The following is a 15,843-nucleotide window of genomic DNA, read 5'->3' on the forward strand; positions in this document are numbered from 1 at the left end:
CTATGCATTTAATTTTATGCATTTTAAATAGTTATTCTGAGAAGAGGTCCACAGTATTCAGACTGGCAAATGGATTAAAAAAAACCCTAAACCCCAACAAAACATAAAGATGGCAGTTCCCCTGTATTCTACCCTGTTCATAACATGAATGTGGCTAGAATACTTCTATAGCTAGCATTAAAAAAAAAAAATAAACAACAGACTTCTTAAAATGGACCACTGAACTGGTCAGTTTCTTAAAGGAATAGAAAAAATTCCAAATGTTTAAGAGATACTGAAACTCAAAGGTATTTCAAGTTTGAAATGGAAAATATTTATTAATTAGATACAATGGAATTAAGTCATTTACTTCTATCACCCCCAATACAAGTAGTATAAAAATTTGAGAACTCATTAAAAGCATTAAGCAAATCAAATACCAAACAAAACAAATCAGAAAAACAGACCTTTATCATATTGCTAAGATCCAAGTTCTGTAATAGGAAAAAGGCTACCTGTTTCACTAAAGTTTCACCTCTCTCAGAGATGATTCTCCACAATCACAGCTTTAAGATTAATAATTCTGCTCATAAACTTATAGTACATAATTAAGATGTACATGAACATTTTATATCTTGCAACCTTTCTGGACCTTGCAAAACTTTTGTTAACTACCATATGAGTATATTTGGGAGGAAAAGTTCGTTTACAATTGTAAACATTAAATAATAAAATAGAAGTCTATGCTTTATAAGTCAGTATCAAATTTCTCATAGAGAAACCAAAAAACAAACAATATTTGCTATCAAGGATAGATGTAAAGTCTTTTAACATGTCTTCTCTTTCAAACTGATTTTTTTCATTCAGAAAATAATTAAGTATGTGCTGCATTCACAAATGATGTCCGGGCTTTAGACATTCTTCGAATCAGAGCTTCTTGTCTCTTTCTCTGAATCTCTTCTGGAGAATACTTTCTATTTTTTTCTTCTTCCTCTACAAATTAAAAAGACCAATTTTAAGTTTTTTAAATGAATTTAGAAAATACCCTTTCAGATACTACTATTCTGTACTCAGATCTGCCATATTATTTTACCGAACAGAGATAAACACAGGTTGAGTGCTACAGGAAAAAAAGAAAACCAATGAAGTCTTTGTATTGCTATGGGTAGTCATCTAATATGGGAATGTTCACTAGATAAAAATAACAATTGACTACCCACCAATTGTGGCCAATTCCATCTAGTTTCTGTGTTCTACAATATAAAAATGTAAACTGGACCTACAAAAGGTGAAAATTGAATTTTTAATATTAATCACACCATACACACAACACTGCATCAAGTACTGAGATTAAAAAAAATTGTGACAAAGAATCTACAAAAATACCAATATTCTTATGTTGGGAGATACTATTTTTACAACATTTTTTTTCCATCAGCCTTTCAAATTTTAGTATTAATTTGTTGTTCAGGAAAGAATCATTTAGAGTGATTTTTAAGATTAGTTATTTTGATAAATATACTTTTGACCACTTGCTCTCTCAGGGTCAAAGCAATTGGCAAAATTTATAGTACTGTTATCTATTTTTAAAATTTAAAAAATTTTAAAACTCACTTTTTTGATACCTTTTATCATTATATCACATCTTTGTGTACAAGTAAATAAGACTTTACATCACTATACGAACATACAAGATATACTTTGCCTCTTTTCATCGTTTCTGGAGTGACAACCCTTACCTGGAATGACTAAATGGTATTCATAGGCTATAGTGTATATCTTAAAATTATCTTAAAATACTAAATATTTATTATTTTAAATTTATCTTAAAATTAATGTTGGAAAACATAAAAAATCTAAGCGATCTAAAGCAGAATTTAAAACAGTGTTTTTAACCATATTAAAGTATAAATGTATTCCTACATAGCATATTAGACTTCAGGTATGACTTCAGATAGCCATGTTAAGAAAACTGGCACAAGTCTTTTCAAATAAAGCAGACAAAAAAGGAAAAAAATACCATTAATAAACACTCAGCCCCATCATGTAAGAAATCAAAGACCTTGATGTCAAATATTTAATTCTGAAACTTCATCACAATAACAAAAAAAAAAAAAAGGTGAGCTGCATTTTATTTTGAATTATATCCTGGGCAGTTTAAAATACTGGACTAACATAATTTGGCAGAAATTTGTGTTTTCTATAGAATCATAATATTTAAATTAGTAAAAATATTCCTGGTTTGAATATTCCTTTTTGATGAAAGACTATCATGCTTAATATACTCTATGAATATACACATTATAACTACTGAATATAGCAATCTATTTCATATATGTTAGCTTTACAAAGCAGTATACAGAAATCCCTAATATTATAAGCAAGAAAATAATTTAATTTATACTAACATCTGGGTAACAATGTCAGAATCCCATTGACTTTAATACAAATTAGACCAGTTTTTGGTAGGTAAATAGCCTTGGCAATCAGGACCAGGCCATAACTGTTAATGTCTATTTCCCTCATTGTCAAGAGGGAAAAGATTAGCATGCCAAGTAAAAATCACAGAAAGTAATACTAAGAGAAACTTAGAATTTCAAAAAATGTTATGGTTAATTTTTAATCATCCATATTTGTAGGATTAACAGGCGGTTGTTTAATCCAAAATGACAAACAATTCAGCATGCTATTAACATTTGGTTTTGGAACTAATTTCTAACAAAAGTACAAGACAAGTAAGTTATTATTTCCATCCCATCTCAGCCCAGCCCTTCCCTTTAAGTTCCTGTAATATATATAAAAAAAGTGCATCATCTCAAAGTTTACCGCAAAGCATCACAGAAATGCCCTCTTAATCTCTATTGCAAGAGCAATTTAAAATCAAGTTATTTTTAATTGCTACAAGAAGAAACAGACCCACAGAGGTTGTGCTAGGATAAGAGGGAATAATTGATAGAACCAAGACTCAAATACAGGCCCTCTGACTTCAAATCTACTTTTTTCCCCATGGTACCATGTCCTAAGTAGGTAAATCCCAGGGAGTTTACTGAGGCAGAAAGAGGTTAATTGACTTCTCTAAGGTCATACAGCTACTGGTAGGATTTGAATGAAAGTCTTAAGGAGAAAATTTCCTGATAAACTTGACTTTGTAGAAAACATGTCAACTTCTCTCTGCTACATAGAATTATAGTTAGATGACTGAATTATTTTGGCTATAAATGTCTCTTACCTCACCTTTATCCCCAGCATAATGGTGACAACTATACTCTAAGACAACAGTTCTTAAAAGAATAGTTTTGTACATACCTTTTGTAGGTAGTTTATAGGATTCAGAAAATTGTCTCTTCAAAGGTTGCTGTGGCACAACCTCCTCAAGTAAAGAATTTACAAACTGGGTTTTGCTTTTTTCTGAATGCTGTAAAATTTTGGTGTCAGATATGTTTCCTGATGACATACTACTGTGACTAAAATGAGGAAGAGTCTGAGGATTTTTAATCTTTGTGAAAGAGTAATCAGAGGATGTTAGAACTGATGTTTTGTTAACGTGGCAACCAGTCTGGGTTGTTACTGCACTATGAGAAAGATGCTGACTGTGTAAATTTCTTGAAGAAGTAATATCTGTACATGTGTAGTCTGATCTTATTCCCAAACTTAAATTTCCTCTAAGAACAGAGAAAGTGTTCACCCCTATTGAAACATTAGAATTATTCCAAGAACCATGTTGATTATTGTTCTGATAATATGGGTACTTGTAGTCTTTACACAGATTTTTAGTACCTGTAAAATTAGCAGAGCTTCCATAATTTGTACTTTCTTTACATGTTAACTTGTCTGTTTGAACAACTTCTCTCAATGTTCCATGTGCAGAAATATCCGTGTTCAAATGCTTATATTGCAGCAACTGGTGTCCTTTTCCAGATGTAACTGAATTAGTTTCCATCCCAAAATGGGAATTATAATTGACCTTTTGTTTATTATCAGACCCTTGGCTGTCCTTCTTCAAGTCTTGTTGCTGTGTCAGCTTTTCTACATGGTCACATGCTTGGTAAAGCAAATCATCATCATCTGCATCCCAAGACTTCTCTAATTCATGACATGCTTCAATAACTTCACTAGCAAGCCTAGGATCACTCCAGTCATCAAATAAAGAGCACTGCTTTGGTTCATCCTTCTGATTTAAGTTACAAAAACTGGTGTCATTAGATATTTTTGTAGAGTTGTTAGGATTTCTTTTAGCTGACACATTAAATGACTGATAACAGTTGGGTGGATTTTTGCCATTTTGACCAGTTTCTAACTGAAGATTGGTATTTCTTGTGACCAAAGTAGACTCCTTTGCAGAAACTTTCATATTTGATCCAAATTTAGGGTAAATAATCTCCTTTGTCTTTTGGATATTAGATGTAACTGAAAGCTCAGGATAACCAGGAATTTTTGTGGGAAAACTTGTCTTACTGAAATTTCTCTCATATTTCACTTCATTCTCAGTAGGTACCAATTGTATAGGCTCATTATTTGACTTCGGAGAAAACGGAGCTTTGGTAGGATGAGGGAAATTTTTGTTATTTGTCTCTGAAGGAAGTTGTTGCAAATTTTTTGAAAGACTTTTACCAATGGTCAAATCTCCATTTATTCCTACCTTGGCTTTATCACTTTTACTGGCAGTAAGCATACAAACATCTTTCTGAACAGTTGGCTGAGAAGTATCAGTAGTTAAAAGTTCAGGGGCTTGAGTAATTTGCATAACAAAAGAGTCATCAGTTAGCATGTGTTCCCAGTCATCATCATCATCAAAATCAATGTTAGCATCTATCTCCCTAGGCTTAATCTCTGACTTTGCAATAGAGGAAGTTACACTTGACTTTGCCATTACAAGGGAATCTGATGCAGCAATAACTGTCACTGGGGTCAGATTTTGTTGGCATGAAATTTTATTCATGTGTTTGTCAGTGACCACAGTTTCATCAGAATTGTCTATCTTCTCTTTCAAAGTTTTACTCTTGCCGTGGATATGACTGGTAGTAAAAGGAGCATTAGACAGACCTTGGCTTAACTGTCCACTATATTTCTGAGTCGAACCATCAAAAAGAGCAGTAAGAGCTGCTTCAGCAGCTGGGTCAAAATTAGTCTGACTGTTATTTGTATAATGTTCTTCCTCAGAAATACTAGGGTTTCCTTTTACTATCACAGCAATATTTGCTTCAGGAACTTCATCAGAGCCTGAGTGCAGAGCTCGTATCTGTGCATCATCTTTATAATTATTTAAAGTCTGTGCTTCTGAAATTGTCTGGATAAAATCTTGAGTCTCACTGTCTTGTTCTTGTCTTACAACTAGCTCCACCATGTTTTTATCAAATTGTTTAGCCAATTTTATAAGTTCTTCTTCACTACTTTGTGCTTTATACCTGCAAAATAACCATAAGAAAAATTTATGTACTTAGGAACTAGTCTAAATATGTTTTTTTTTAAATTACTGTGAAGTTAAATATCTCAGTACAGCTTAAACACCTCAATATTTTCTGAAGTTAAATATCTCAGTACAGCTTAAACACCTCAATGTTTTCAAACTAAATTTAAAAACAGAAAACTAAGGAGAAATATTAAACTTGGTAATATATTAATACCTTAAAAAGATATTTTCAATAATTATCCAGTTCCCATCAGTTTAGAAAGACAAAGAAAGAAAAACTCACCTGACAGAGCTAGTTCTTGCTCTAGATTTTATCTTTGCTATATCAGGGGTACATGGAATCGCATCTTTACCAATCCACATGTCTAGAAGGGAGTCTGTTGTTGGCTTTTCACCCTTGAAAATTAGATTCACAAATGCTTACAATGATTGTATCAAATGTCCTAACAGTATGAATTACAAATAGTTTATTTTTTACATAAGGAAAAGACAATGAATTCCCTAGAAATATGAAACAATGGGATGTGATAGTTAAAAAAAAGTGAAAAAATTGATAGACATTTTGTAAAATCAATCTTGAACATAATGTAAGTTTATTTGAAGTAACTTAAGTCTCATTCTCCCTCTCTCTCTGCTTCCCTATTTCAACCAAGCTGGCACTAGAACAGCTACAGGAGGGAATAATCCCATGCTCTAAGAGCTCTGACCTGCTTTGTTTCCAACCTGGGCAACTAAACCCTTATATAGGCAGTCTGGAGGCATCTATTAACGGGGTTTATCATAACAGGTGTCAAACTAAACGTGGACACCCAATCCATAATCTAGCCAAGAACTCCCAAGCTCAAGTGATCCACTAGTTTAGGCCTTCCTATTAAAAGGAATTATAATTACACACCACTATGCCCAGCTGAAGTATTTTATCACCAGTTTATCTACTTTGGATGGGAAAAAATAGCAGAGAAAGTAGCAGTGAAATGCAGGAGCGGCGCTAAATGATAAGTCAGGAAATGCGAGTCCTAGTCTCAGCTTATCAGCAAACTGCCCTATGTTCTTAACACACTTGGTGTTTCATTTCATTTAACTGAAGTTTTTTATAACCCTCAAAATAAAGATTGTGCCTAAATAGCAGTTACAAATATAAAATATGAAGACTGTGTATCAATCAACTAATATTGATAAAAAATTTATGATAAAGGCTAGAAAATCATGTAAGAGTTAGCATTTATATAGAGCTTTGAGGTTTGTAAAATGCTCTACATGACATCTTACTTGATCTTCAAAACAACTTGTAAGGTAAATGATAACTTCATTTTGTAGTTGAGAAAACTGAGATTCAGGAAATGAAGTGACTTGCTCAAGGTCACAGTGCTAGTATCTGAGGTAGGATTTGAATTCAGTTCTTCCTGTCTTCAAGTCCAGCATTCTAACCATGGTACAACCTAGCTGCCCAGGACTGGAGGAATGGCCACCATTATTTTTGTCTGATGCAATAGTAGATTACAATTTAACAGTAGATTACAACTCTAAACAAGTACAAAAAGAAACCCAAGTCATTAGAAGCAAAAAGCAGCATTTTAGAAAGGTATTTGTCAAAAGCCATCAACCTTTCAATAGTATAGGTTCTTAAGCACTGCTTTTTTATATCTGTAGGTATGGGAATACACCTTAATTATGTGCCTCCATGCATGGAATTTACTGGTATACCTACCAATTGGGAAGTGAGAGGAGGTGGGACAATTTAAGTATTTACCTTACAAATATGTTTTAAGGAACATACTGATGGACTGTTTTCCTAAAAATACTTCGTGATACTAGCTGATATTCTTTCAACCATTTTGGATGAGTTAACTGGTAAAGTTTGTTTTTTTTAAACAAGAGTTATTACCTTATTTTAATAAGAATGATCTTAGGGGATAAAAACGCTATTAGAAGAGGTCCAAGTAAAATAAGTGGAAAGGTGGCAAATTTCATTTTTAATTTACCTCAAAATTGGCCTATAGCTAGCTATGGAATAGTATGTTCCTAAGAGGGTAGCATTACCATATAAATTCTAAAAAGAGTCAGGGAGACAGTCTTGGCAATAACTAGCCACTGAAAACTGGCCAACATTGTGTGGACTGTCAATTCTGAAATTACAATCATAAATAACTTAACCTGAAAAGCTGAGCAGAATCTTATAAGGAAAAACAATCCATACAAGGATTGCAGTAAGGTAAAGAAAAGCTGATCTAAGTAATGACCAACCATGTCACCAGAGGAAATATGATGAAGCATAATGTCACCTCTTGACAGAAAGGTGATGACATACAGTGAAGAGATATGACCATTGTGTATATTCGTTTTGCTTGACTGTGATTATTTGTTACCAATTTGGTTCCTTTTCTTTGAGATTTTAATAGGGGGAGAAAAGGGCAATAGTGATGTCCCCAAAAGGTCACTGAAACATTCTAAAAAATTTACAGCAGAAGACACCAGACAGAACTTCAGAAGTAAGCACAGATAGTTTTGAAAGTAATGTATGGAATTTATTATGAACTTTTAAAAAAAGTAAAATTGAAACTTTCATAAACAATCATCTTTTTATGTTCTATTGAAAACATAAAAATGTTCTTTTTTGGTATTTAAGCTCATAAATTGAAAAATCACACCAAAAAAAAAACCCAAAACCCTAATTTAAAAAATAGATTAGAATTTAAAAGAAAAAAATCCAGGCTGCCACTTCTTTGTGTGAGTTATATTTTCGGGTCCATTTAGGTAGGGTGACCAATACGTTACTCAGATATCTATCAATGTTTAGGCTGTCCAATCCAAAACCATTTTATTGTGCTTCTTTGATTCATGTGAAACACACACAATTAATGAAGACCTTTTTGTTAGCTTCTAAGAAAAATGATAAGATGGCATAAATGCTACTTAACTACTAACAAACCATTTATAAAATGAATTTCTAAGACATATATAGGATGCAGAACTTATATATAATTTCAGGTATTTTACAGGATCCAGGAAAAATCTTTCACTCTCCTGTCTCCCCCATTAAACTGCCAATGATCTCTTTCTAACCATGTGCTGAGGAAGCTATCACCTCCTAGTAAATATATACCATACTTCTTTCAGTGTGGATACCCTATGGAAAATGGCAAAAAGGTGGATACAAATGTTTATTTGTAAGACAAAAGAAATCTTCCACTGACCTGTTACTATTTCTTGACAATCTAATAGAATGTAAATTAGGAAACTGATTCCATGACATTACAGATATTTTGCGCTTAATTTTAACTTCACTCATGCTAGTAACAAGAACTACAGGGAGAAGGGAGAAAAACAATTTTGTAAAAACTATTTCATTTGGTAAAAGATCCTAACATGCTACTCAAGTCTTTTAAGAATCAATGTTAAGAACAACATTTTTGGGTGGCTAGGGGGTGCAGTGAATAGAGCACCGGCCCTGGAGTCAGGAGGACCTGAGTTCAAATTCGGCCTCAGACACTTAACACAAAACTAGCCCTGTGACCTTGGGCAAGTCACTTAACCCCAACTGCCCTGCCTTCCCCCTCCAAAAAGAAAAAAAAATTTAAGTAAACATATTTTATAGATTTGGTGTAGGCAAATACTTCAAAGATAATTTTTAAATATAATTTTTCCTGTTCTATCAGTAACTTGAAAAACATGACAATCAGTTAAAAAAACTCAGAGGGATTTTGACAATGTTTATATGAACTGACTAACATATGCCAATCACAGAATTTCAGAGTTGGGACTACAAAGGTCATATAGTCCAACTGGTAGCTAAATAAGAATCCTAAAACATTCCTTACAAGTAGAGCTGAAAACACAGATCTACCAAGTATCAATCTTTTCTGCCATTATTTTAATGTGAAGAAAAATACAGAGGTGAGGAAATAATTATTTGTATGAAAGGCAACAAAATGTTGGGAAAACTTTTCCAACTTATTAACTATATAGTGTTTCATGGTTTACAAAGATCCCTCTTTGCAACAATCTCTTGAAGGAGACAGTGTGAGAATGATACCCATTTTAGAGATGACAGAAGTAAGGCTCCCAGATGTTAAGTGACTTGACTAGAGATACTGAGTTAATAAGTGCTTTAGTAATAAAGTATAAAGCTATTAAATTTTATTTACCTGAGGAGCAATACGGTTAACAATATCTGAAATCGCAACACTACATCTCCTCTCAAGCTGTTTATTTTGTCTTTCATCTAAAAATGAAAAAGCATTTCCATAGGTTATAAAAGAACATTTAAGTTGTTAATACTAAGACTCCTTGAAAAGGGAATTTAAATAGTATGCTTTAAGTCCATGACTACTCCATCACAGCATGCTTTTGATGAAAAGGTTCAATACTGTCATAAAAATATTTGTTCTGCACAAGTTTCTGACCTTATTTATCAAATAATTATCATTCAAGAACAATCAAATATTATAAAAAATCAGTTTTATATGAAATATTTCCAATTACATGTTACCTAATTGACAGGTTGTTGGAGAATTTGGATCCCAAAATATTTCTTGCTGTCCATCAGTATCATTAAAAGGGGAACTGAAGATAGGTGATCGAAAACTGGGTTGCCACAATCTCTTTGGAGTTTTATACAAGCACATTTCTGGATAAATATAAAATATAATTAAAATAAACAGTATTCCATTTAAAGGGTTACTTCATATAAGAGTGACACAATAACTAAATGGCTTTAATTCAGTTACTTTGTAGATAGGCTGATAATTTCCTTCCAAAAACAGGTTCATTATAATGATGGATGTTGTAATGTTTTATATATCTATGCATAAACATCGAGGAAATTTAAATATTTCTGCATTCCTAGCCACATACATATTTGAGTACAGTCAGGTAATCAGACATATCTATAGCTATCTATGTATATATCTATATCTAATCTATTTATCCATATATGTTGAGGCATTGGGGTCAATTTAGAAGATTCCAGTTCAAAAAGATTTTGGAATACTTATTATTTCAAGAATCAAAAAGGTATTCTCCCCAATTTAAGAATTGGACACGTTCTCCTATCAAGGATTCTTCTATCTATTAAATGAATTTATTTTTCCCACCTTTGAATTTATGACCCAGTGTCTTACTTTGCGGGAGGGAATCTGAACCATAAAATCTCGAAGACAAAAACGTCATTATTACAAATTGGTCCTTAAAAAAATCCCTCCCTTCTAGGATAAAAAGCACTTGTATGCAATCTAAGCTAGGTTTATGGGTAGATAGCAAGAAACTGGAATATTGGTCTTATGCTCTAACGCAAATTTAAAAGAAACACTTTCAAGTTACAGTGACAATCACTGGTCTCTAAGTGGTGCAACTGAGGGCGTCTGCCCCGCCTCGCTCTGGGGGCCTCCCCTGCGCCAGGGGGAGGGTTGGCTGGGGCGGGCACGTGGCTCGCCTGCCCTCCCTAGGACCCACCCATCCCAGCGTAGTTCAAACCAGCTTCTAGGGTAAGCGGGTTCGGGCACCCCGAGGGCCTGGAGGCTTCCTTCCCTCCCCCCCTCCCAACGAACCGACCGGAAGCCGCGGGGCCCCGGGCCGGGCGTCTGCCTGAAGGGCCGCGTCGCCGCCACGGCTGTTCAGGGCCAAAGGCTGGGGCGGGGGAGAGGAAGGGGAATGGGGGTGTTTCCTGAGTGAACGAGCGGAGCGCCCCCCTCCCCGCACCCCCGAGGCGCGCGTGCGGCCTGCCTCCCTGCAGCAGCAGTGGCCCCGCCGCGGCTGGGCCGCCCAAGGCCTCACCCTCGGCACTTTTACTGACAGGAGCGCAGCTCTCCGAAGCCTGGGCCACTTCTCTTAGCACCCGCCGCCGGCTCCGCAGCCGCCGCCCGGAGCCACCGAGCGGCCTCTCCTCGTCCCCGGCCAAGGGGGTCGGCGGCGTCGGCGGAGGCGGCGGGGCTGGCGACCCTTTGGGGCCGGGAGATTCCCCGAGTTTCCTCCGCCGACTCAGCATCGTCCCTCAGCCGGGGCCTCCCCCTCCCGCCGCACACTCTTTCTCTTTCTTCTCCCTTCACATCTTTCCCGGGAGGTGGGGGCGGGGTAGAACACCGGCACTACCTCCCAGCGGTGGCCTTCGCCATCTTGACCAGGCCGGCAGCTTAAAAGAAAGCTTATGATTGGCTGCTGCCCTCAGAAGGGCGGGACGAGTGCCTTACGTCAGAGTTGTACGGACTTACGCACGCAGCCCCGGGAGCTGCTGGAGGAGGGGGAGAGCTCCCTCAGGTTGCCCTAAGAGCGAAGAAGGAGCGTCTCTCTTCTTCCTTCTCTACCTCCATCCCCATTCTGCTCTCATCCATCTGCCGGGTGGCACCGAGTGGAGCGTGCCATGTTGCCCCCCAATCCCAAGGGCCTCACGTGCTAATGATTCAGTCCAATAGCTGACGTTTATAGAGAGCTTTAAAGTTTGCAAAGCACATTATTCACATCAAACTTCACCCCCCCACACACACACGAAGTATACACACGCTTAATCCTTTAGCTATGTGAGGTAGATGTCGTCCTTATTTTTATAAAAAGGGAAATTTTACACACAGAGAGGCTAAGTCTCTTGACTAGGGCTACACAGCTGGAAATTGGATCTGGGTATTACTGAATCCGACACCCGTACTGCGTCCTCAACAAGCATCCACTGGGTGATGGGCATGCAGGCAGCAAGCTGAGTCCTAGGCGTCTTGGAATTGACTTTGTGGGGGGAAAGCACATAGATTTTAGAAAAGTGTGTGTGTCTAATATCCATGCTATTTGTCTTTGTGCACATACACTTGTTTTTCCATATGCAGATGCATATATAATGTATATAGGCATGTTATACCCACGCACACATATATAGTTGTTGTTTGTCCTTTGTTTTTATTTTTGAAGAACAATGACATTGAGGGGCCATGACTTGATGTGTGTGTATTGGGTTTAAAGTGAGGCAGAGTTGCACAAAGTCATCAGCCTCACAGTCCTCACTGTTTCTTCCAGAGTCATCCAAGTCTGGTGACAGGACAAAAGTCAGGACAACTGTCGATGGCCCCTGTGTGCAAGTGGATGACCCTGGCATCTTCAATGTCTGACCAAGCTCTAGGCTTTTCCTAGTGCAAATTGTTCTCATTCAATCATTCCATCAGGGGAAATCTTCACATGCTTGGGGTAGACACCCCCTTAACTCCCCTTTGGTTTGAGGCCCACTGGTTACCTCAAACTGCTTTGACCTGCCTGCCAAGATGATTTTACCCAGGAGTGACTACACAGCTCTTTGAGCCACAGGTGAGAATTGAGTGCCAGGTAGACAACAAAGGTGGATGAGCAGCTTTGGAAAGAGTTTGGCAAGTCCTCACACCAGAGGTAGCTAGTCATTGAACACCACATACATGCATGCACACTACATACACACATGTGTATGCACACCTGCATACAGAAAGACATACACAGTTTTTCTTCATAAATGTTTTTTATCTTTTGTTTCCTACCTACCCATTATTTGAGTAACCCTGGGTAAATAACTTGCTAGCTACCATTTATATCAGATTTTAAGGTTTACAAAGCACATCTTTAGAAATATTTGTCTTTAGAAGAATTATTTAGAAATATTTTATCCTCAAAACAATTCTGTGAGAAAGATGTTATTATTATCCTCAGTTTACAGATGAGGAAACTAAAGCAGATAAAGATTAAGTGACTTGGCCTGGGTCTATGTTGCTGTTATCTGAGACAGGATTTGAATTCCTATTTTCCTGACCCTAGGTCCACTGAGCCACCCAGCAGACCCGAGTGCTTCTAGGCCACTCAAATGAGAGGATTATTTCTGGGGAAATTGAAAATCTGCATTGCTAAAAGAAAGTTCCTTCCCTAGAAGCTACATTGATGAAATTACAGCTTTGGTGATTTTGTGTAGACATATAAATGTACCCCCAGAACTTGAGTAAACCCCCTTGGCAAATTTTCAGAATGATTTCCATTTTCACTCCTTGAAAAATCCGATTTTTCAGAGTGATTTTTGTGACTTCTGATTTTCCCAGTGATGTTCAGAGTGAATTCATTAATGGTGATGTGCATCCTTGGAAGTAACTCCCGAATCACTGAGATCACAGATTACATACATTTATGAGCAGGTTTATATATCCATCTAGGTTTTGAAGTGAATAGAAAACTGGGCCTGAAGCTGGAAAGACCTGAATTCAAATGTGTCCCCAGAAACTTACTCATTGGGTAATCTGGGCAACTCAACCCTACTTACTTCAGTTTCTTCAGCTGTAAAATGAGCTGGAGAAGGAACCACTCTAGTATCTTTGCCAAGAAAACCCCAAATGGGGTCATGAAGAGCTGGACAGGACTGAAATGGATGAACAGCCCTAGGCAATAAGTAATGAAGTCACTAATTAGGCCGATGGTTGCATGAGTGAAGAGATGGACGGAAGAGATTATCATGTAGGTAGAATTTATAAGACTTAGGAGGTGATTGAATGTGGAGGTTGGGAATGAGGGTGGATAATGTTGCCATGAGAAAGAAGTAAAGAAGTTACAAGAGGAATGGATTCATGGGGAAGGATGATGTTTTGGACATTAATTTCACTGAAGCAGGGAGAGGGAAGAGATAAATGCCAGAATCTTAAAATTTTAGACTTTCTAGACCATCATAATGAAGAATAAATTAATGAAAAAGTGCTAGGCCTGGTGGCGCTAACCTCTGGAGATCCAATGTACAAAAGAGAAACCAAGCTTGCCTTTAAGGAGCTTTCATTCTAATGGGGGTGGGGAATGGGCGTGGGGCCTCAGGGTAGGGAACAACACAATTAGTGGAACTGCCCTGGGGAAAGAGAACTTTAACTAGTCTGGTGAGGATCCTTTCCAGGAACTAGGATAGCCTTGTTTTGATTGGAAAGGGGAGAAAGTGTGGGAGTGACTTTTTGGAGGGGAGGGAGTGTGGGAGGAGGAAAGGGCCTAATGGGAAGATATTCAGGTCAGATACAGGGGCTGTAATGGTAAATGTAATGATAACTGTGTAAGCTCCTTGAGTATAGGACTGTTTTGTGTTTGTTGCTTTGTATATACCTAGTGCCTAGCACTCTGCCTTGCTCCTCAAAGAGGTTGCTTAATAAATGTTTGTTGGATTTGGATCATAAGCCACACCCTTTATCTGAAGGGAAGATAATTTTGCACAGAACTGGGTACTTGTAAATGGCTAGAGTGGTACAACCAGGATTTACACCCAACAACCCCAGGGGATAGGCAGGGCAGTTATTCTCAAAGCCATTTTACAGATAAAAAATTGGATTCAGAATCCTTAAGTGACTTGCCTAAGGCCAAGAGTTCAAACCCAGGTCTCTCCCAACTCCAAGTTCAACAATCTTTCCTTTATACCATGTTGCCTTAAAAAAAAAAAAAACAACCCACCACCACCTACAACAACAAAAACCTTCCAGTAATAGAAACAGTATTAGGTAATAGAAAGAACATAGAAGTTGGAATCAAAGACTCTAGGTTCAAATTTTGTCTCTGATACTTTTTCCCATTGTAACATGGGGCAAGCAGCTTCTTTTCAGCTCTGCTTCTGTGCAGTCTTTTCACATATCACAGCCTCCCTGGGCCTCAGCTTTTTCCTCTAGAAAATGAGAAAACAAGGGACTTGGATGTTCTCTGTTCTCTCCTTCAGCTTTAAAGATATTCAAGTCTCCGATTTGACAGAGGACCTACATTCAAATCTTTCCTTTGCCATTTAACTACTGCTTGACCTTGCATTACTCAGGTAACCTCACTGGGCCTCCATCTGTAAAATGATGAGCTTGGATTAGACTACTCCAAGGTGCCTTCCAGCTCTAAATCTATGGTCCATTGTTATGATTTACAGTGTATTTCTGAAATCTACAATATACTATTTACTTCATGTACCTAAAGTTTAGTGATCCTGTCAAATAGGTATGTTTACTTTGTGATAATTTGTTCTAAATTTAGTGATCACCATTTCGCTTTCCAAATGCTCATAGTCCATCCACTTAATATCACTTGTGGGATGTTGCCAGGGAGGGTTATCAAACTTACCAGTTTGTAGAATCCAACCTGTCCCCTCCTTTTGGAAATTGTCCACAAGCATCTGGTCTTTCTCCTGTGCTCCAAAGTTTCTCAAAGGTTTCATACAGTGGTTTAGTTATTGCAACTTATAAGTTCTTTCATAACCCTGGGGTGTAATATGTAGTATACATCTCTCCCCAAATAAAAATCATATTTTCTTCAGACTATAGCTTAAATAAGAGAATGATGAATGATGGGATTGTGAGTAGGAGAGTATCCCATGAAGATGGAGAAGGAAGTAGTTGAAGTTTTGCTCTTTGTACCTTTTCCTTCTCTTCTTCCCTTTCCCCTCCCTACCCAGCCCAGTGAATCTTTTTTGTGCAAAGAAAAACAGTTAAGAACAGTTAAGCAATACCAACTGACTCAACAGC

At 37.2% G+C, this 15,843-nt stretch overlaps 1 protein-coding gene and 1 long non-coding RNA gene across 10 annotated transcripts in view; one reads left to right on the plus strand and one right to left on the minus strand.

Annotated features, from left to right (window-relative positions):
- Positions 1-290: 290 nt before the first annotated feature.
- ETAA1 (ETAA1 activator of ATR kinase) lies at positions 291-11,596 on the minus strand. Of its 6 annotated transcripts, XM_069068939.1 has the most exons (7): positions 11,162-11,527; positions 9,879-10,016; positions 9,535-9,611; positions 5,673-5,785; positions 3,286-5,384; positions 1,200-1,258; positions 846-972 (listed from the first exon to the last, which is right to left on the minus strand). In XM_069068939.1, exons 1-6 carry the CDS (start codon positions 11,370-11,372, stop codon positions 1,233-1,235), a joined length of 2,664 nt encoding a protein of 887 aa, XP_068925040.1. In that variant the 5' UTR covers positions 11,373-11,527; the 3' UTR covers positions 846-972; positions 1,200-1,232. The 6 variants fall into 6 exon arrangements, with proteins under 6 accessions (XP_068925041.1, XP_068925044.1, XP_068925039.1 ...); XM_069068940.1 differs by lacking the exon at positions 1,200-1,258 and having other exon boundaries at positions 291-972; positions 11,477-11,596; XM_069068943.1 differs by lacking the exon at positions 1,200-1,258 and having other exon boundaries at positions 291-972; positions 3,757-5,384; positions 11,162-11,526.
- The window catches only part of LOC138146833 (uncharacterized), a 63,469-nt gene continuing 57,974 nt past the window's right edge, over positions 10,349-15,843 (plus strand). For 3 of the 4 annotated variants that reach the window (XR_011164614.1, XR_011164611.1, XR_011164613.1), the window contains exons 1-2: positions 10,349-10,872; positions 12,386-12,670. This is a non-coding gene — a long non-coding RNA (uncharacterized lncRNA). The remainder of the gene's footprint in view (positions 10,873-12,385; positions 12,671-15,843) is intronic. The other variant, XR_011164612.1, reaches the window with a different exon arrangement.

Source organism: Petaurus breviceps, unplaced genomic scaffold, assembly GCF_028583685.1.
Source record: "Petaurus breviceps papuanus isolate PSGF00001 unplaced genomic scaffold, PetGlider_PUasm1.0 90775, whole genome shotgun sequence".
NCBI lineage: Eukaryota > Metazoa > Chordata > Mammalia > Diprotodontia > Petauridae > Petaurus > Petaurus breviceps.

Bases quoted from the DNA above. Each gene is read 5' to 3' on its own strand.
- ETAA1 (XM_069068938.1), bottom strand. From the start codon at position 11,372: ATGCTGAGTCGGCGGAGGAAACTCGGGGAATCTCCCGGCCCCAAAGGG. The intron at 10,017-11,161 runs GTGAGGCCTTGG...ATATTTATCCAG, and splicing joins TGTCAGTAAAAGTGCCGAGG to AAATGTGCTTGTATAAAACT. The intron at 5,385-5,672 runs GTGAGTTTTTCT...GTTATTTTGCAG, and splicing joins GCAAGAACTAGCTCTGTCAG to GTATAAAGCACAAAGTAGTG.